Source organism: Pimephales promelas, chromosome 17 (genome assembly GCF_988280905.1).
Source record: "Pimephales promelas chromosome 17, fPimPro1.hap1.1, whole genome shotgun sequence".
Classification (NCBI taxonomy): Eukaryota; Metazoa; Chordata; class Actinopteri; order Cypriniformes; family Leuciscidae; genus Pimephales; species Pimephales promelas.
Genome location: NC_142785.1, coordinates 5,399,785 through 5,422,404, shown reverse-complemented (window position 1 = coordinate 5,422,404; position 22,620 = coordinate 5,399,785). Strand labels below are relative to the sequence as shown.

At 36.1% G+C, this 22,620-nt stretch overlaps 1 protein-coding gene across 1 annotated transcript; it reads left to right on the top strand.

The window, feature by feature from the left end:
• Positions 1-3,272: 3,272 nt before the first annotated feature.
• On the top strand, positions 3,273-22,551 carry smarcd2 (SWI/SNF related BAF chromatin remodeling complex subunit D2). Its single transcript, XM_039655718.2, has 13 exons — positions 3,273-3,703; positions 4,623-4,819; positions 8,755-8,797; positions 8,887-9,009; positions 10,605-10,724; positions 11,341-11,436; positions 11,583-11,684; positions 14,460-14,621; positions 17,946-18,043; positions 19,099-19,234; positions 19,338-19,460; positions 19,540-19,641; positions 21,073-22,551. The coding sequence occupies exons 1-13, from the start codon at positions 3,530-3,532 to the stop codon at positions 21,124-21,126; spliced, it is 1,530 nt and encodes a 509-aa protein (XP_039511652.1). The 5' UTR covers positions 3,273-3,529; the 3' UTR covers positions 21,127-22,551.
• The last annotated feature ends 69 nt before the right edge of the window (positions 22,552-22,620 follow it).

Here is a 22,620-nt window from a genome sequence, read left to right as displayed (position 1 = left end):
TCGTATTCAGAAAGTTTTGCACAATCTCTCATATCCTGTTCATGCAGCTTTGATGGCTGGTCTCTTAAAAATGGCACATCTAGGATAAGGAACTTGCACGATGCTCTCAGGGAGGAAGTTAGAACGCTGGGCCAGTTGAGCTCTCCCATAAATAAGGTGCAGGATTCTCTCTAACTCGTACATTTTCATGATAATTTCTCATTCTGGGAGGATTTCGCATCCGTTAACAAAGACATTGTTAATGATTAATTGCAAATCAAGATCATAAATCAGTGTGAACTGTTTCCCATCAGGTAATTACTACACAATTTTTTACATTTTTTTTGAGAATCATGATCCAGTAGATTCGTTTCCTTTGTCCGTAGTTCAATAGTCAAAATGTTATATCACTAGTTCTATAGCATGTTATCATTAAAAATAATTCAATAGTAAGTTATTGGTTACCAAGAGAGTTTGGCATAGATCTCCAGAAAGAATTAAGTCTTGAGAATATCTTTATCATTGTAATTTGTTTTTCTTCTCTCAGTATGTTTTTTTTTGTTATGTATTAGATGTTTACAGTGTAAAGTGTCACTTTGTTTGTAACTATATATTTGACTAGGTGAAAGATGCTGCTATCCTGACCGTGAGCCATACGCTTATGGGCATGTCATCTATGTAATAAAACAAATCAGAACTCTGAGCATGTGTGTGCTACACTATTTATTTCACTAAATATTTATTGGGTGTTTTGAAGGCAGTCGGACAACCAAGAAATTTTACATGAAATTGGATAATTTTTAAAAAAATAATTTCTCATAACCCAGAGTGAAGCTGGAGCTGGGTGATTTCAAAACTGATCCACTCACGTATATTGTTCCAGTTTGTGCGTCCCTTGAGATGTAATGTTTGATGATGGTTTTCATTGGCAGTTAAGAAATAGGAATATTAACTGGCTGCTTGTATTGACTAAAATTTCAGTTCCTCAGAATTGACTGGATGAGCTGCATTCCAGCAGTCCAACACTGCGTGTCCGTTTGTTATCAAATGTTGTACTCAAGCTCAGTATGTGATTTCGACGCATTGTGAAACTTCATAGTTTGTATCACTCTGTGTGTCTGTGTTCACTGCTGAATCAAAGGGATGTTTATATTCAGAACAATAACACTTTTGCTTGTGTAATATTACAGTCAGTGTTGTAGTCGAGACCACCTCACTCGAGACCGAGACCAGAGAGAGTCGAGTCCGAGTCAAGACCGAGTCCATAGAGAGTCGAGTCCGAGTCGAGTCCGAGACCAGAGACGGTCGAGTCCGAGTCGAGACCAAGACCAGTGAGGGTTGATTACCTAATTTACTTTTATTTACTTAGAGAAATCCTTTTTTTATTTTACTGAATTTACTTGATATGATCAGTTTAGGGTAAAAAGGCCACATAGTAGGTGGTGTTAAAAGTAATTTTATTACAATTTGTCATGCGCAGATGTGCACTAGAAAATCACCAACCACTGGGCGTGTCAATCAATTTAAAGAAATATTTTATTAACATACATTTATAATCATGAAAAATATTTTTAATTGAACTCGAGTGGACTCGAGAATAAGTCCGAGTCCTAAAAAAAAAAATGTTCGAGTACGAGTCAATTCCGTGTCCAAATGCACACGACACGAGTCCATGACAAGACTAAGACCATTAAAATATGGTCTCGAGACCGAGTCCGAGTCTCGAGTACTACAACACTGATTACAGTTACAACTGCCAAAGGCCCCCCTCAGTGAAAATTTATTTATTTTTATGGTCCCAAAGTCCCGGTTCAAATTACTATTCAAAAATTAAAAGATTCAGTTATAAAATGCTATTAAAAATGTACTTAAAGACTGCTGCTGATACAATGACATCCATTTGCAAATATATTTTTGGGGAAAATGGTAGTTCAGTGCACCTTGACCTAACGTTAGAACACTTCTGTTTATTTAACCACTTTTGGCATTTCATATTATGTCTTAATTTTGCATTTAAAAGTATAAGTATCCCAATTGGTCTTATTTAAGTTGGCTATATTTCTATGGAGGTATTTTTGGTGCAAAACTACTGAACACCTGTGACAGTGGAACTTGTAGTTGTAGAGAATAGCCACACGTGTGTATCAGTAAATTTGAAGTCACAGAGAGAAATGTTTTAAGAGTTGCAAAAAAAAAAAAATATCTTCATATGTTTTACGTACCTCTGTCTATTATACACAGATATACTTGTTCATTCATCTTGGAACTATATCTCTTTGTTGAAATTCATGTGAGTTTTATTGGCCTCAAAAGAATGACAATTATTTATATATATATATATATATATATATATGTATATATATATATATGTATGTATGTATGTATATATATATATACATACAGTATATATATACAGTATATATATAAGAGAAAATTATATATATATATTTATTTATATTATATATATATATATATATATATATATATATATATATGTATATATATGTATTTATTTATATATGTATATATTTATAAAAGAAAATTTTATACATTTATATATATATATATATATATATATATATATATATTTATAGAAGAAAATTTTATACATATATATATATATATATAAAATAAAAGTTTATATATATAAATATGTGTGTGTGTGTGTGTGTGTGTGTGTGTATTAAAGCCAATTTCATTTTAATAATAATAATAATAAATTATATATATATATATATATAGTTTTTTATACATTAAAATATAACCCATCGGTCTTTACATTTTAGGAAGGGGTCTGTCGCAAGGTGATGAACGCATTTGGGGGTCTGATAGTCTGAGACATCTAAAAGTTTCCTCAAAAGATAACCCTGAAAAAAAAAAACTGCACTTACTTTATTATTTTTTATTTTGATGGCTAAATTTCATTTATGCAAATTTTCAGGGGGAAAAAAAACATTTGTTTGTTGCATTTGAAAAGGAAGTGAAGCTTTACATTGAGTCTATTTTGCCCTCAAAAAGCTAGAATTTTACAAGCACTCTTTAAAAAGCTAGAATTTTATTTTTATTTGCCCTCAAAAAGCTAGAATTTTACAAGCACTCTTTAAAGTATTCCTATAGCCTAATATTATTTATTCCTACCCCTAGCATTTGAAGTGTTTTGTATTTCTATTGTTTCTATTGATATTTCCTCAATAAAAAAAATTAATAAGGAAAAAAAAAACATCTAAAAGTTTCAAAACACCTTTCAAACTTATTACGAGGAAAAGTTATTTGGCAACCCAGGGGGCGGAGATCTGAAAAGCCACACACACTGATAACTGTAGTCGACATTGGTGTGGCAGGCTCTTAAAATGTTGTTGAGAGGAAATCATTAAGTTAAATGGGGATTTGACATAGGAAGAAATGACACATTCAGCGGACATCGACTGACAAGTAAAGACGGAGGAATAAATCGATATTTGAACGAGATGTGGTTACGCGTGACTCCAACGTACGTTTAACGGTTTTAATTTAGTTTCTTAACTATTATTAGCTGTGAAAATAATCACAAATGGCTTCTAGATCTGGTTTCCCCGTCAACCACAGTAACGTTACCCCAATAAACCCCAGCATGAACAGCATGAACCTTATGAACTCGGGTCACAGCAGCGCAATGAGAATGTCAGCAATGCCACAGAATTCACCCTACAGAGGGATGGGCAGTTCTCCGAACCAGTACCACCAAGTAAGTGAAGAAACCGCTCTTTATTATCTGCGTTTAGCATCACGCCATTGCTTCAGTCTTCCCTTCTGTCTTAATTGAGGAAGAGTCATTTCATTTGCAGTCATTGGCACATTTATGACATGAAATGTGTCAGAAAATAATCTACAATGATGCTTATTTATAGAAATACTAAAATAAATGTTTAAATATCATTCTGAACGCTGAGGCCCATGAAGAACAAACATCTAACGTTACTTCCGCATTTGAGTCCCACCACGAAGAAAACGCGCGTGCTTTACTTTGAATAACTAAAGTTTCTTGCAAACATTATAGGCTTGAACAAAAAAAGTGCCATGTAAATACTATTCCATTTCGTTATACCATGGTAAAAAGATTTAGTTCGGAGATATGGTAATACCATGTATGTTAATATTGTAATATTATAATATTTACTTCGCGGTTGGGTAGGCTACCACACTAATGTCGTGTATGAATATTGGTATCCATTACCTCATGATATATATCCAAATAAAGTTTAAAGCCATTTGATATCATCACTGTATATGGAACCGCCACAGTATTTTGGTAACACTTTGCAGTAAGTTCCAGTTAGTTAGTTAGTTAATTAACTAAAATGAGCAATGTATAACAGTATTTATTAATATTTTTTAACATTAGTTTATTAAAAATAAAAATAAACTGTAATTGTTAGTTCATGTTAGCTCAGGTCTATTCAATCATGTTATTATGCAAATTTTGATTTTAATAATGTATTAGTAAATGCTAAAATTACCTAAGGTTAATAAATGCTTAAGAATTTATTTTATTGTTCGTTCATGTTAACTAATGTAGGTGAAGTTTTACTTTGGACAAAGTTTACCTTTAAGAGTTTGTGAGTGTTAAAAGTAGTAAATCTCAAATCCTGCAATCGTACCCACAGCGCCCAAGTATGCCACCCAGCCGAGGAATGCCAATGGGGGGCATGGGGTCTATGGGTTCCCCTATGCCTGGTCCGTCTTATAGTGGAGCCATGCCCATGCGACCCGGGATGCCTCAAGCCGCGATGGACCCCAACCGGAAGAGACTTCTTCAGCAGCAACAGCAGCAGTCCGGTGGTCTTATGGGTCAGAGAAGGGGGTTAGTACTCTTAGTATCATTATTTGTGCATGAATGCTAAGTTATTGTAGCATTTACTTCACAATTCTGTGTCTGGATTATGGGCCTTATGAACAAAGGACAGTTTTATTTTTGGAGCCCCAAGAAAAGTTTGTTTTAGATGATTTTCATTTTTATTTTATTTTTTTATGGAATATTGCCACACTTATTATAAATTATTTACTTATGCACATCATTTTTTTTTGTGTGTGTGTCCTCGTAATTTGGGCTGTCACAGTAAAGGAATCTCCCTTGCGTTGATTTTGTGTGGCTCAATATTGCAATATGCGTTATTATCGCCATATTATAATTATTATTATTTTGCTATATAAATAAGCTTGTTGGGTTATTCAAAAATTTTCTGATTCTCAATGGACAAGAGGCTTTCAAAAAGTGCTCATGTATTTCAGGAGGATCAGCACTGGCATGGCTCAATGCAGTTATTAGAGTTCAACCATTGTGTATGCTAATTTCAATTAATTTATTATTATTGTATTATTAATTATTTTTAGGTATCTTGAAACTATCCAAGCCGCGTTTCGCCCTCACATCATATTTTTGACATTATTGATACTACTTTCAATTGTAATGCAATAGAAATGAACACAAAACACCTGCCTAGTGCCTACTCACAACACTGACGGTGGATTTGCGGTCAGGAGGAGAGCGGACGAATGTTTTTTTTTTTTTTTGAGAGGCTGCTGACGAACGTTTTCTACCCGCACCCAAGACATGCACACACAATATGACCTCACACTATGCGCATAAGTTTTACAACGTAATTTAGCACACTGCCCTCCTTGAGAACCACTATCTTAAAGCATGTGAAATGAAAAGAATAGCAGAGTCCACGCTGCAACTATAAAGATAATGGCACAGAGAAACTATATCATTGGAATCACATTCAGAACTTTTTTTTTTCCAGCTGATGAATGATAAAAAAGATTGACAACCAATCAGAATCCATTCTGCTTTGAGCTCGAGCATTTAAATCGGCAGATGCCAAAACTGCAGAACATGCTTAAACAGAATATCGTCCGCTGTTATTGATGCTTATATGGTTGTCTTTGGGCCTTAAAGGGATAGTTCACTTTGAAATTATTTTTTGGTATGTTTTAGTTTACCTCAAGGGCATCCAAGATGTAGGTGTCTTTGTTTCCACAGTAGTTTCAATTTTGATATTTTTAGGTCAAACCGTTCGTGTCTGTCAGTCATATAATGGAGGTCTATGGTCACCACCTCAAAGCGCATGCACAGAGAAGTCCAAATTAAACATGATTTAATGACTCGTAAATGTAAGTACACTTTGATGGCCCAAGACACGAAACACGCGTTTTTTTCTTAGTTTTTGTTTTTGTTTTTACCTCTTGTTACCACAGCCATAAAGCGCCCGCGCCCTCCGATCACTTGGACGTGGCTGTGATTACAAGAGGTAAAAACAATATAAATACTCTCTGTTTTCTCACACACACCGCTCGTTTCGTATCTTAGGCCATTAATGTGTACTTGCATTTACAAGTCATTAAATCATGTTTAATTTGGACTTCTCTGTGCATGCTGTTTGAGGTGGTGACCATAGACCTGCATTATATGACTGACCGACAAGAACGGTTTGACCTAAAAATATCAAAATTAAAACTACTGCGGAAACAAAGACACCTACATCTTGGATACCCAAGGTAAGCTAAAACATACCCAAAAATTTATTTCATAGAGAACTATACCTTTAATACCGGTACTTTAAATTATGCAAGTAGTTGAGGAGAGGTGCGTTGCCTATTACTAAAAAAAGCAGATGATTTTTTTTAATGATAAAACCGGTGAAAAAACCCACAGACATAAAGTCTGGTCACATTTACCGTTGCTCTGTGAATTTTTGCAGGCAAAATCCAGGCATTTCAATAGGAATCCATGCGATCAGAAGTTTTACGGAAGGGCGAAAGAGTTCCCCATGCAGATTTCACTCATGTTAGTCACGTTGACCAAAAGAAAAATGCTTAGTTTGAAAACTACTTCTGTGAGTGGTGCCTCATGCATCGCTGCATATTTATTTAAACAAAATGAGTAACACGAGACTCCTTATGAATCACATTCCTCTTTTATCTTGTTTTTTGTTCTGTTATAAGCAGGCCCAACTGGAATTATTGAAAAAAAATTTTTTAAATCATTTTGGAGCAGAATAGATTTAGTTCACACTTGTAAATCAGTGTGCTTGGTTAGTTTGATCTGGACCAAAAAAAAAGAAGTAGACCTGGTCCGCTTAGCGTTCACATTGGCATTTTTTCACACTGAACCTGAAGATACCGAATCTAAAGGCATAGGGATATGTTCACAACCTGATTGGTCAACTTTATGAAAACAATACTGTGTGCTGGGATAAATACACTCGTTTCATGTGCGAAACCTACATGGTCTTTTGACCAGCTGAGAACTCGTGAAGAGCTTATAGAATCTGTAAAGGAGTCAAAACAGCTGCAGGAATCCCTCCGTTACACATAAAGAAAGATCTGACGCCTGTTCCAAACTGTAATGGGCAACATCGTGACTATAATAAGAAAAAAGAGGTATGCTTTAGCATTCTGTCCTTTTTAGGGTCGCATCTTTTTTGGATTGTGTACATTTGTTCCGTGTTGCGTTCATATTTCATTCAAACTGCACCAGAGTTCGCTTGGAAGTAAACCAAGACCAATCAGAGGTCACACTTGGTCAGTGTTTTTGGTGTGCACCAGGGTTCGGTAGCAGCGTTCACACTTATTACTTCAAATCAAACATGCCAAGTGTGAACACACCCTTAAAACACTCTTAGTAAAGCATTATTACATTAGAGTCTGTTAACGCAATTCATCATTTGAGCTCGATCAGGATAGATTCATAAGTTTTAAATGTTTATCCAAAGTAATGATTGTTTCTAGGGCTGGGTAATAAATATCGATTTCTCGATAGTAATCGATTCTCATTTTTACGAACCGAATTGATTAGTCATCCTGTTTCATTTGAATGAATGGATCATTGTATCGCGGCTGCGTACATCCAAAAAATCGCAATAGTCTTTGTCCTTTGTTACTATTGATATGAAACAAAGTCTCAATTTTCAAATTACGTCCAATTTCTTTAGAAATTCAAAAACATAAATAGCGTTTTGGCGCTGTGGCGTGAGATCGCTCTGGCGCAGCTCCAGAGAAGCAACAGCGCTGATCTCTCTTCCAGCTTAATAATACCAGTTACAGCGCGAAATAAACATTAATGAGCATCTGAAAGTGTGTTAAAAGATAGAGTACAACTTATCGAAATCCGTATCATGTCACATTGATTCGCTCAATCAGCATTTCAACCGTGGAAAGATGTCGGTTAAACAGCTTGTAATCAATGTCATGTATTGTCATATTTACCTCAGAAAACGCACATAAACTCGTTAGACAGCTAGAAAAAAAATAACTCTAGAGAGGAGCATTTTGCTAAATATATACACCATATTACATAATATGCATTATAATCTTAATGTTCTTCAATATTTAATGCATATTTGAATAAATCTGGCAAGTTTTTATGACAGCCACCATTTAAATGTTTATATTTCACACAACCTTCTTATTATAAAAATAAATAAAACCGCATTTAAGAGATTTGATTTCCTCGAGAAAAATGGCCATTAATGTAACTGATATCCAAAATAATCGATATTGAATCGAATCGAAATCGAATCGAATTGAATTGCAAGCTTGTGAATCGAAATCGAATCGAATTGGGAAATTTGTCTCAATACCCAGCCGTAATTGTTTCACTGTAAAATTTACGAAGAAAAAGTTCTATTTTGTGGCTTACACTTTAGATCTGCTGTGCACTCTGTAATTGAAATGATATTTTACCATATGTTTGTGTTGAGTCATGTTCCTTACACATCTGCTCTACATTTTCAGGGTGAAGAGGCGTAAGATGGCTGACAAAGTGCTCCCGCAGAGGGTGAGTTTAACCAGAATAGTGAAAATCTTTTCTTTTCTTTTTTTGTGATGCTGAAGTGCATAGTTTCTCATGATTTTGGTTTCCCTCAGATCAGGGATCTGGTCCCAGAGTCTCAGGCTTACATGGACCTTCTGGCCTTCGAGAGAAAGCTGGACCAAACCATTGCACGCAAACGCATGGAGATACAGGAGGCCATCAAAAAGCCGATCACGGTAAATGTAGTAGACCGGAGTAGCAATGTTTAATTACACGATGTTGTCAGATTACACGATTTTTTTTGTCTGTTACGATAGTCACTGTGTCAGATTACGCGATTTCGACTCCTAAAATCTTTTCGTGTCGTGGACAAGACACATCAGACTACACGTTGCTTCCTGACCAGTCATAGCATGCCGTCTTTAATGGCGCACGTGATGTCATCGAGAAGGCGAAACTAGTTGCGAGTGACTTCCGGAAACGAACGTAAACAAACAAGTGAGTGTTGTATTGGCTGTCCTGTGTTCAGAAAAAAGTTAAAAAAAAAAAAAAAGACGTTCCTGGATTGCTTGAAGAGGACAGTAATTTGAGGGAAAATATTGTTTTCTTCTTTCTTATTTTTACTTTTAGTTTTAACGTTAGCACCATCGTCTCTCTTTCGTTTCGACATTTTTGAAAGTTGTGTACGGTAAAGCTTCTGTGCTCCTATTGGTCAACCTCATACATTTGACGGAACCATCGTGGACGACCATTAAAAAAATTAAACATGCTAGTCTTTTTGTCGTGATGTCGTAAAGTATCGTAGGTTGTCGCCCACTATGACACACTATACGAGATAATACAATCGAATCTTGCGTCCCGACACCCGTTGACGTTTACGAATCCCCACGACACCCTACTTCAAACGGGTAGGGCTGGGTACCGAGTTCGGTACTTTTCAGGTACCGACCGAATTGCCTCGGAACTACCGAGTATCGAAACATGTCTTGTTTTTCGGTACCAAATTTCGGTACCTAAGTGGTAAGTGAAGTAAGGAATACATGAAGAGTTCAGATGCAAAAGCCTCTAAATGCCATTTGAAATTTTCTTCTTTAATGATGATTTTTATCAAACTTATATATTTAAGTTCAGAAATTTCACTTAAATAACAATTAATAGGTAATTATCATTGCCATTTAAGTGAAATCACTGAACTTAAATATACAAGCTTGATAAAAATTATCATTCTAGAAGAAAATTTCAAATGGCACTTAGAGGACATGAACTCTTCACATATTGTTAAATGATTAGGCAATTAAAAACTTTAGCATTGTTGTTTTTAGACATACTCAAAATATGAGTCTGAAAAAGTCAACAAATTGAAAAAAAAATGTAGGTAATATTATATTGTTAAAACTGGTATCGAAAAAAGTATCGTTCAGGAACCGGTATCGAAGTCAAGGTATCGGTATCAAACATTTTGTTGCGATACCCAGCCCTACAAACGGATCGTGCCAAAATCGGGTAATCTGAACCAGGCATAAGGGAAGCTCACACATTTACTCACCCTCATGTCATATCCAAACCTGTATGATTAAAGAAGATATTTGAAATAAAGCTGGTAACCAACCTGTTTCCGTTTCTCAAAACGTGTTCCACAGGTGAAAGAATGTTATACAGGTTTGAAACGGCATCAAGGCGAGCAAATGATGACAGAATTAAAATTTTTGTGTGAACTAACCCTTTTTGCTTTAGCTTCGGGATTCACTGGCTGCTAGACTTATATTTTTTCTCTATGCCAACTTGAACCAAATCGCTTATTATCTCAATGCGCTTTGTTCTACTCATCCAGCAAAAACGCAAACTGAGGATCTACATTTCTAACACCTACACACCTGGCAAGCCAGAGGGAGAGGAGGCTGAAAAAGTGGCATCCTGGGAACTTCGAGTGGAAGGCAAACTCCTGGAGGATGTATGTAATGATTTTCACTATGTTTTCACTTGTTGGCACACATGTGAACTTCAGGCAAGTTTGAGCGATCACACAGTGGAGTCCATTTACAGTGTTTCATGACAAGTAAAGGCTCTTGTTAAAATCTGACTTGGTCGCCCCTATCCTTAATTCTATTTTATTTGGCAGTCTTGAGTCTCTTGGTCTGTTGGCCAGCTTAACTTCACTGGCTCATGTCCTCAACTCCCTCCTTCAAACCAGATGTGCTCTAAGCTGTTCCATGTTCCCAGACTTTTCAAAGAGAAGGGAATTGAAACTTCAGTCCAGTTTGTGAAATTAGTCCGTAGACGTCTAAGCATGTATTTGCCAGCTTAATATGCTCCTGCCACATAAAAAGTGCCACGTTTTCTTTACTTTCTTCTGCCCGAGTTATAAGTTGTGTGGAACTGCAAGGGAGGGACAGGCAAGGCATTGCGCAAACACATAATGGCGCAATAACTGTGGGAGCCGCTTCTAAAAAAAAATCCCCCCAGTGCGGTCAGCTCCAAACAATGCAGTATCAATCAATGGCATGAACACATTTTGTGTTCTCTCTTCCCTTTTCCCTACTTCTCTCTCTCTTTCTAACCCTCCTCAGCCTGGGAAACAGAAACGAAAGTTTTCATCCTTCTTTAAAAGCCTGGTCATTGAACTGGACAAAGAACTTTATGGCCCAGACAACCACTTGGTGGAGGTATGACATTATAGTGTTATTATAAAAATAATAATGCAATGAATAAATATATTTAAATAATGATGACCTCATCAAACACAACTGTACTCTCTTGCAGTAAATCCAGTCATTACATCTGTAGTCATATCTATTTCTGTGTGTCTTAGTGGCACAGAATGCCCACAACTCAGGAGACGGATGGATTTCAGGTGAAGAGACCCGGAGATGTGAATGTGAAATGTACTCTCCTTCTCATGCTAGATCACCAGGTACACATCTCACAAACACATACAATACCAGTCAAAAGTTTGGAAAGATTACGATTTTTGAAACGTTGTGTTTATTTGAGGAAAACTACAGTAAAACAATAATATTTTTAATTTAATCTATTTTAAAATTTAATTTCATTCTGTAACGGAAAAGCTGAGTCCACAGCGTCACATGATCCTTCAGAAATCATTCCAATATGCTTGATTTGGTGCTCAACAGTTATTATCGGTGCTCAATTATTGATAATGGCTCTTATTATCAAAACAAAATGAAAAAGTTTTTGCTGCTTAAAGGTGCAATACCTAAGATTTTTGCATTAAAATATCCCAAAATCACAAGGCCAGTGTTATATATTTAGTAAAGATGATAACTCACAATATTCCAAATGTTTCAAACAATGTTTAAATCACGAGAAAATTGAGATTTTAACCAAGGAAACGGAACGTGTCAGCAGGGGTGAGCTGGGAGTCGCGAGTCAATCGCGTCATATCCGCTTACCTCGGTTTCCGCTCTTACTACGTGTAGTCCTGGACAAATGCGGTAGTTGTGCGTTAGCGTCTATCAAACGACAGCTTGTTTCGCGCATTTGTTATGGAATGGAGCACATATATTCTTTTCATTTATTCTCGGAATGTGAACTGTTGGCTGTAAAGGGGGTCGCACACTGGACGAGAAGCGCCGCGTCACGTTTAGGACAACTCCACAGTAACGTTATCGAACACCGGACGCGCACTTTCTCATCAGTGCATGGCCAGCAATATTGTTATGTTTAATGACAGAAAATGAAGATAATGTCTGTTCTATGTTATTGTACTGTACAATTAAATACAATCGTTGCTGAGTCTGCAGTCTGAAAACTTTACCTCAGAGAATCCGTTCACAGAATGAATTGAGAATCTCACCTGAAAAATCTAATAATAATCAGTAATTGTCATTCAAGCAGCTGATTTCTGTAAATGACTGCAAAACTAAATGCATATTGCAGCATAGGGCAAAGTCAGGATCCATTAGCAACGGTTTGAGGCAAAAATAATTACAATTTTATATAAAACTATGTAAATGGCGCTCTGTGGCGCAGCAGGGTTTTGAAACGTTGCTGGGCGCCGCCGGTATGTGTACACTTATAGATAATAATGTGTTCGAATAATTATGTGGTGCGATGCGGCGCTGCAGCTTCTCGTCCGGTGCGCGACCCCCTTAACGTTAATTTTGTGAAACTGTAGCTGTGGTTGAATACTTACACGACATGAAAAGATGTGTCAAATGTACATTGCAGACATCCCAAGTCTCCCGGAAGTTCCGGGAGTCTCCCGCATATTGATAGCGTTTCCCTGATGCCCGCAAATTAGTTCAAATCTCCCGGGATATAATGTTAGAGCGAGACATACTGCACGCATAACAGACAGCGCGCTGCGCGTGCACTGTACAGAGGGAGAGACTTTGCGTGTGTGCCTCGCGAACGCGAAAGTTAGCCTTCCCTCCCACCCCCACAATCTTGTTATCGAAATATACCTCCCGGAAATGAATTCTTGCAGGTTGGGATAACTGACATTAAATTGATTTTTTATTTTTATAAAGTTACCAAGGAGGACCAACCACGTCAACTCCTTGCAAGAGACCTGCCCCTTCAAACCCTCTCCACCATAGCTTCGTCCAGTGACTCGTACAGTAACATCTGTGATAACTAATTTACTTTTAAACCTGACTTTTCTTGCGCGGTTATTTCAGTTTAATGAAAAACAAGCATGTCATTAAACGCAACGTTTATAGAAATCGAACTTTACCTCATCCATGACAACTAATTTTCGATTCCCGTCTGACTGATTTATCCACGGTGGAGTTGAAAACAACAGTTCCCATCATTCCGCGTTCCTCCACGTCGTCATCAAGCAAAGCCGTTGTTGTTGTTTTGAATGTAGCGCCCCCTAGCGGCATCTAAATCTTAGGTATTGCACCTTTAATATTTTTGTGGCAATTATTTTATTTCTATGAAATAGAAATCTTTTGTAAGATTAAATGTCTTTACTTTATTATTTTACTTGCCGTTTGAATTGTAATAGATTACAGTTCCCACACAAAAACACAGCTAAACAGCAAAACTATTACTAAGAAAATATTCTTAAGGAGCAAATCAGCATACTAGAATGATTTCTGAAGGATCGTGTGACTGAAGACTGGAGGAATGATGTTTAAAATTCAGCTTTGCATTAGAAGAATATATTACATTTTGAAATATATTCAAAAAGAATAGAATGCCATATAACTGTTCACTGTATTTCTTATCAAATAATAGCAGCCTTATTATTTGAAAAATAATCTTCTTATCAAATAAAAGACACTTCTTTGAGAAATATGAATGAATTATTCCAAACTTTTGACTGGCGATGGATATATGTATTTTTTAATAGCCAGTTTTCAATTGTTTACATCACATTATCATTAAACTAAATTTTAACGTTGTGAATCATGCCACTACCACTTGCTATTCAGAAGCAGGTGACGGTTAGATACGTAATGAATGCAAGATGCGTAATCATTGGTACATTTTCTCTTAAGAGATAGAATGAATTAATGTACATTTTTAACTTACATTTTTTTTTTTAAAGTGTTTGTCTACTTTTAGGAGAACACAAGCATATAGCCTCAAAGCTATATATAGATTAAAAGGGGTTTTCAAAAGAAAAGAAAACTTCAGTCTATTCATGTCATAAGTTTATTTGTTACGGAGTATATGGTTGTCTTTAACGATTGTCTTCTCCTTGTACTTGACTTAGCCTCCGCAGTATAAGCTGGATCCACGTCTGGCTCGACTGTTAGGAGTCCACACTCAGACCAGAGCCAGTATCATGCAAGCCTTGTGGCTCTACATCAAAAACAACAAGCTGCAAGACTGCCATGAGAAAGAGTTCATTAACTGCAATCGATACTTCAGACAGGTACACAAAACGTCTAGCGCTCCTAGCAGAAAATTACCCCTAGCCTGTTCTCACAATTCTTTAATTTCCAGGTTGCAACAGACCACTTATGCTAAGAATGCTCTTTTAAATTATAAATGTAACCTTTATAATTATAAATGAATTATCTCTAAGTTTTTTTTTTTTCTTAACTAATACGTTTTTTTTTTAGTAACTAACAGGAAAAACTGCAGAAACCCTGGTATCTAAGCATTGGATTTGACACTGTCTGCCACAACCTGCCTTTCTCTTGCCTCTAAGCCATTGTTATTACTGGCACAGCTGTGCACTTGTTCACATCCGACCTAAGTGATAGATAGCAATTTGTCTTTTTTCCAGAGAAAGAACATTTCCAGTGCTCCTGACCTGTCAATAGAGGCGTCCCCCAGGGCTCGGTTCTTGGCCCAATTCTCTTTGTAGTCTTTATACTTTTACTAAATCTTAATTGCTTGAAATCTAGTGCTGTTGTGGCGCGTCAATGACGTTGACGCTTCGACGTCAAAATAACGTCAACGTCACATTTTTGCGTCGACACTTCTTTATTTATTTATTTTTTTGCACATTCCTGGTGGTACAGCTTGCCACACACACATGTGGGAGACCTAAATATTGCAGAGTAAACACAGTAAGTTATAAGAAGTGAGCAAGTTGAGGGAGTTGAGGGAGCATTCCTGTGGGCGGACGTTAGTCAAAAAACTGTTCTACTGACATCATTAAAGGGATACTCCACTTTTTTTTGGAAATAGGCTCATTTTACCACTCCCTCAGAGTTAAAAATTTGAGTTTTATCGTTTTCGAATCCATTCAGCCGATTTTCTGATATTTAGAAGAATATCAGTAACCAGACAGTAAAACCCAACTGTTTACAGTAACTCTGAGGGAGTTGTAAAATCAATGTTAATTTTGTCAGCAAATTTTGATTTAGTTTTAGTTTTAGTCTTTTGACTAAAATGGCATTTAGTTTTAGTCATATTTTAGTCATCTGAATTGTTTTAGTTTTAGTCGACGAAATTCAATGTGATTTTAGTCGACTAAATCTACAGTAGATTTAGTCGACTAAAATATAATTGGTTTAGTTAAATTTTAATGCATTTATTTAGAATTTAGAATAGAATAAAATGTACAAACCCATATACTCCTTTTTCCATATACCACTTTTCCTAAAGTACAGCAGTCTTTTCAATGGATGATATATGCATTCTTTATAAATACTTGCATACATCATTCTTTATTCTTTCAAGCAGACATATTTATTTGAATAAATTAAATATAATTAATCCTTATTAGCCTATATACTAAAGCTATTAACAAACAGTGAATGCTTTTCTCTTTTTCTTTGCTGCTTGATCAAAATTAAGGACACAGACCACATTATGTTTAATGCCACTATCACTTTAAGACCGGATCATTTCCAATGACATGCGGATCCAATTTCACTGATGCACATCCGATACACTCACAACTGTTTGTCATAACCGACAAAGTTTGCATGAATGCTGTCCAAAACGGACATTTAGGCATAATGTTGTGTGTATTTGTCCATTCAGACCCGAAAGAGAGCTCAGTTCAGTCCTCACGCGCTTTATATGTGTGTGTGCATGGCTGCGAGGTTCGAATCGGGGCGGGTTTGTGCGCACGGAGAACCGTACTGAATATATCTCTTTTTTGGGTAACACTTTACAATAAGGTTCATTAGTTAACATTAGTAAATGCATTAACTAACATGAACTAATGATGAGCACTACATTAGTTACAGTGTTAATTAATCTTTGTTAATGTTAGTTAATATAAATACAGCTGTTCATTGTGCGTTCATGTTAGTTCACAGTCCATTAACTAATGTTAACCAATACAACCTTTGATTTTAATAACGTATTAGTAAATGTTGAAATTAATATTAACTAAGATTAATAAAGGCCGAAGAAGTATTGTTCACATATTGTACATGTTAACTAATGTAGTTAACTAATGTTAACTAATGAACCTTATTGTAAAGTGTTACCCTTTTTTGCATATGTCTGCTCTACTCATTCTCCCAGACGATCACGTTTTAACGTTTTATGAGACCGCGGGACCGTAGATCAGCACATCACAGTACAAATGTGCGCATCTACCACACACGCAGGACATCAGTTCTGACTGATCGCTTCCCAAATTGTCACTAACATTTTCGCCTAGTTTTTATTCGTTGCCGAAAATGTCAATAGATTTTCGACATAGTTTTGTCATTCGAAACTAGTTTTTATTTAGTTATCGTCTCGTTTTCGTCTGTGAAAAAATCTCGTTGACGAATAATTTTCGACAAAATGAGCCTATTTCCAAAAAAAGTGGAGTATCCCTTTAAAGAAGGAAGTAGACGGATATAGTCCAAATGGGCCGTTCGATGTAGGCTACTTCTGTTAAATAAAATATCTCCGCAATTTAGACAGGCAAACTGGGTGTAGGTGTGGTGAGAAGTACAAGCTCAAGCAGTTTCGGCTTGAAATCGATCATCCTCGGACGCGGCTTCAGGCGCGCTGTTACAAAAAAAGGCGTGCACACAGGCAAGCGAAATGAGGCCTTCAGATCTCACCCGAATCATCACCCGCACCACTAATTCCACCTCCGTTCCCTTCTCAACTGATATTAGTATTTAAACATTCTCTATCATAAAAAATGTTTGTAAAAAATGTTTTAACAACACGGTTTTGGCGGTTGTAGTGTTATAATGACGGTGTTCAAATACATTAGACTAACGTTAGCCAGCTTATAGTATCATGATTCAGTACGCTAGTATTTACTTGAGATACATTGTTTTTCTATTAATCAAGCAGCAGAAAAATATTCTTTATATTAGTCGCCTGATTAGTCGACTAATCGATAAAATAATCGGCCAACTAATCGTTTAGTTAATAATAGTTTACCCCAGCCCCATTGAAACCACTGTATTATTTTACTTGGTTGCGTTTTCCCCTGTTGAGCTGATGACACAGCTAACTGCATTAGCTCCCGTGTTACTTCCGCCCTTCCTCTCAATGTCAGATCTCGTTTTAAACTGCCCATGTATACAAGGCTGGAGAGACCCAAGCCAAATGTAAAGACTTTATTGTCATAGAGACTTGTTTGGGCCCACTTTGCAATGCCCCTGTCAACTATTCAGAAGACCTTAGCAACTATATAGAAGCGCCACTCTCGTTGTCTTTAGGTCTTGATCTGAGATACTGTATAACATGCTTTGTGCAAAGAAAACTATGGGATAGATGCTTGACCATGAACTCATTGGTTATAGACTGGGCCATGTGTCACTGAACTGCTGTAATCCTGCAGATTTTTGGATGCCCCAGGATGAGATTTTCGGATATTCCCATGAAACTCGCCAGCCTCCTTCAGCACCCTGACCCCATCGTCATCAATCATAACATCAGGTGCGTGCTTATGGTTTCTGGACTGAATGTTCTCAGTCGTTACTTTAGTTAACATGCATATTTTAATGTTTTTTTGTTTGTTTTTTTCTTTATATATATGACATTTTTAACCGAACAAACCAAAGTTTGATCACACTAATTTTTCTGAATATAGCTTGTAGAGCCAGACCGATATATCGGCAGGCCGATATTAGGCATTTTCCAAACTATCGGTATCTGCAGTTATAATGGCCGATGAATGAAAATTTAAAAAAAAAATGTAAAAAAATGACGAAACACGCTTGAGCCATGTCATGAGTGTTGGAGTTGTATAATTTGTCCACCAGAGGGCACTCTACACCGTTCCTGTTGGCAACATTCGTTAAGTTGGTCACAAGACATACATTGCTTGAATAACAATTAAAAGAACATCCGCATTAGTTCACTTAACTCAAATAAGCGTGACAACATTTGCAGTATGACGTAATCCATTGTTAAATTAGGGCTCATCATAGACTAGCTAACCATAAAGCTAGCTAATGCCACTATCATCAGTCTGTTCTGTTGTGACAATAAAAGAAACTTTTAGAAAGTTTCTTTTTAAAATGTATTATCATATTATTTTAGTTAAAACTAATAAATAACTACAAATAACTAATGTTAGGGAAATCTGTTAATGTTTTGTTGCGCCTTTCTGAAATAAAAAAAAAAAAAAAATATCGGCCGATATATCGGCATGTCGGATTTTAAAACCAAAAAAAAAATATCGGTATCGGCCTTCAAAATCCTTTATCGGTCCGGCTCTAATAGCTTGCACCTACTAATAAAATTCTCAGGAAAACTAAAATTGTATTTATTTTAAATTGGTGAGTTTTAGGGGAAAAAAAATAGCCAACTCATGTTCGGCAATGATGAGAACTTTGGGGACTGTTGAATACAATTATTGACAAAATAATAGTAGAAACTTGTATTAACACGTTAGAGTGTGTAGTTGTCTGGATGCTATTATTATTAGTAGTAGTATGGTTATTTGATTTTTGACCAAATGCTGCATTATTGCTGTATCATTTTGTCAGTGTGGATCCCAATGATCAGAAAAAGACTGCGTGCTTTGACATCGATGTTGAGGTGGACGACCCTCTGAAGGCTCAGATGACCAGCTTCCTGTCATCCACAACCAATCAGCAGGAGATTGCTACCCTGGAGATGAAGGTATGTGTGTGCAAGGACGTAAATGACACATCGTGTAAATTATTCTCCACTCATTATAAGGTAAAGAGGCTATTTTTAACCAAACATTTACGTTCTCCATAAGATCCATGAGACTATTGAATCCATCAATCAGTTGAAAACCCAGAGGGACTTCATGCTCAGCTTTAGTAACAATCCACAGGATTTCATCCAGGACTGGCTCAAGTCTCAGAGCCGAGACCTCAAGGTATACTCAGAGTTTTGGATTTGGTGAATCTGATTTTTTTCATTCATTCATTTATGATGTTGTGTCTTGGTTTATGCAGTTAATGACAGACACTGTGGGTAATCCAGAGGAGGAGAGGAGAACTGAGTTTTATCACTCAAACTGGGTTACAGAAGCTGTTGGACGCTACATATTTTCAAAAGTGAGTGCTTTCCATTACAAAACACATCAGATGCTATAGTAAATAAATAGGGCTGGGTATCGATTCACATTTCAATTTCGATTCGATTTCGATTCACAAGCTCTCAGTTCGATTCGATTTCGATTCTCGATTCAATTTTCGATTTCGATTCCTGATTTGATTCTCGATTCGACTATAATGAAGATGTAATACAAATCCTATATTTATAAAAAAAGAACAGTGGACATAAGTTTACTAGTGGTTAATTAATACAAGGAAATTAAGAGCCGTAAACCTGTATATAAAACTCTTTTTATTTTAGGTACACTAAATGCATACAGAGAATAAACAGGATTTTGATGCAATATGCAAAAAAAGTCAGAACAGTCGCACAGCTTGATCAAACAGTATCATGTTATTTTATGTTTAAGATAGATATAGATAAATAAATATATAAATATTTAGACTTTTTTTTTTACATTGATCTTACCTAAATGGTAATGTAAATTTTTGTTTATTTTTGTTTTAAGAGTTTCTGTATGGAAGCTTGATTTCAATCTTTGAATTAAATTTAAAAAAAGTAGCACAAATAAATACAATAGAATAAAGACACAAATTAAGAGACATTTTGGGGGTAGTTTTTTGGGTATGTCAGAAATACTACAGAAACTGACTAAAGTAATCCAATGTAAAATAACACTGGATAGTCTTTTTAGTCCAGACTGAATTAAATACAAAGGCTATTAATTCTGATTGCTTACAATTAATACTATATTCGGTTGTTATGACAACAGAATTAATGACTGACACAAATGGCTGCGTTCACTTTAAGAACTAGTGTGCGAATCCATTACTGTTTCATTAACTTTCTGTTACACGCGTTTAATGCTAATTTAAGACATTACCGACTGTCTTTAGGAGGTTACTCACCAAGACCAGAGTTTTGACATAATGTCGCGTGTTTTAACCCTTAAAGTGATATAATCCAGAGATAAAACTTTTGTTTCTGGCGAGCTGTTTGTGAGGCAGATTTAGGCTGTAACGTTACTGTGCACGCAGTGAAAGACATCTCTGAGAGTGCGCGAGCACGGGATGGTTTAACATTGCTTGTAAAACTCAAAAAGACGTGAAAATGATAAACGTTAGTTACGATCATAGGTTACGATGCAATGCTGGCCCGATTGTTAAGTGAATATTCCGTCATGTCCCGACTCCTAAACGCGTGTGTGTATCGACTGCAGCGCTTGGCGCTTGCCTAGTGCAGAGAGACGAGAAGATGCAGCACCGCGTCCGCGAGCCCTTTATATGGAAAAAATCGATTCCGGCCGTTGAGAATCGATTTTGAATCGAAGACATTTTAAAAAACGATTAATCGAAAAATCGATTTTTTTTTTGCCCAGCCCTATAAATAAATAATATCTATTATTTTTTTGTTGTTGTTGTTTGTTTCAGGTCCAGCAGAGGAGACAAGAATTGGAACAGGTACTAGGAATCCGACTCACTTAAGAAGATTCAGACTCCAGATCCAGTCATAAAAGGAATCCGCTCAAATACAGATGAGAAAAAAATCAATAGATGCACTTCATATAGAAGTTTTGGGTGCTGGTATTGTTTGGTATTGTCATAAACTTCTGGTCACTTCCAATTTCAAATCCTGTTACATTAACTGGAACTCTTTTTGAATTCAATCTCTGATTTTGTTTTATATTATTCTGAAAATAAGCCATTCAGTTCATTTTCTTTATGATTCAGTTTTTTTGACAGCTTTACTTTTATGATATCCTCTTAAATAGGGCTCTTTTATTTACAATAAGATATACAGTACTGTAGTTAAATGCCTAAAAACCCCTATCGGTAACAGATGCGACACAGATTCTAGTTGTTCATCCTTTTAATGTTTATAGTTTAATAGTTAATTAACTATATAGTTAATTAGGAATTGCCAAACTCTGTCTACATTCACCATTTTGTTTCTGAAATGTTTGAATTCTGACCGCTAAGCAAATTAATTGCACAATTTTTGAGTCAGATACTTGTAATTCGGTTGACTAGTAATGAAAATGCAATGTTTTTATTTTTTCGATATATTGTGGATTTTTTCCATTTCGTCTCTCAGGAAAATATGTGCTGCACTGCGTTCAAGAGCCATCTTTTTGTGATTCCACCCCAGCACATTTGGTTGTCCAGCTGGTTTAGTTCAGTACACCAGACTTCCTATGTTCATCTCGTTATGGTTTACGTTTCTTTGCTTTTTTACCAGTTCATGTTCTTATTTAGTGTCGGTGGTAGAGACCGTACTGCAGCGACTGAATTTGTGAACGATGGTGTCCTAACCATCAGCATATTCTTTATTTTCAGGTATTCAAAGCCATATTTTGAAAGTAGATTAGTTCAGTGTGTACTTCTACATTCCAAACAGCGGATGGAAATTTAAGTGGGTTTTAGTATGTGATCATTCATATTGGTGGTGTTGTTATTTGTGGTATTGACAGGAAGTTGAATTTTCAATTAAGGAATTTAACAGGTTTAACATCTGTGGCATGCTGCTGATTACCACAGGAAATCGGTTTTGACTTTCCAGTTTATAAAGTGGTTAAAAAACGAAATTTTTAAATGCATCTCTGAAGGATGAGTTGAAACGGTTTTGTTATAATTGACAGCATGCCACAGATGTTATCAATAGAATGTTCCTTTCGATGGTTTCCTTTTGTTTATAGTGGAGTTATTCAGACAGTATTAATGCTGATCTGAAACGCCACAAGCTCTTGTACTTTTGATTTACTTGTGAGTGGATTGAGCTCTTTTTGTGCAAGTGCTAACTTACAACGCAAGTTCTGTTTTATATTTTTGTATCAATCAAATGCTTTTGTACTTTTTTTTACTGGGACATTGGAAAATTTTAAACAATAAAGTTCTTTCCATAAAAGGGAATTAACATGTGACTGAGCATAATATAAGTATGTTATAATCAAAAATACAATGTCTGAAAATAGACATTTT

Excerpts from the sequence above, each read along its gene's own strand:
- smarcd2 (XM_039655718.2), top strand. The coding sequence starts at position 3,530 with ATGGCTTCTAGATCTGGTTTCCCCGTCAACCACAGTAACGTTACCCCA. Across the intron at positions 9,010-10,604 it reads CCATCAAAAAGCCGATCACG|CAAAAACGCAAACTGAGGAT; the intron begins GTAAATGTAGTA and ends CTACTCATCCAG. Across the intron at positions 19,461-19,539 it reads CTCAGAGCCGAGACCTCAAG|TTAATGACAGACACTGTGGG; the intron begins GTATACTCAGAG and ends TGGTTTATGCAG.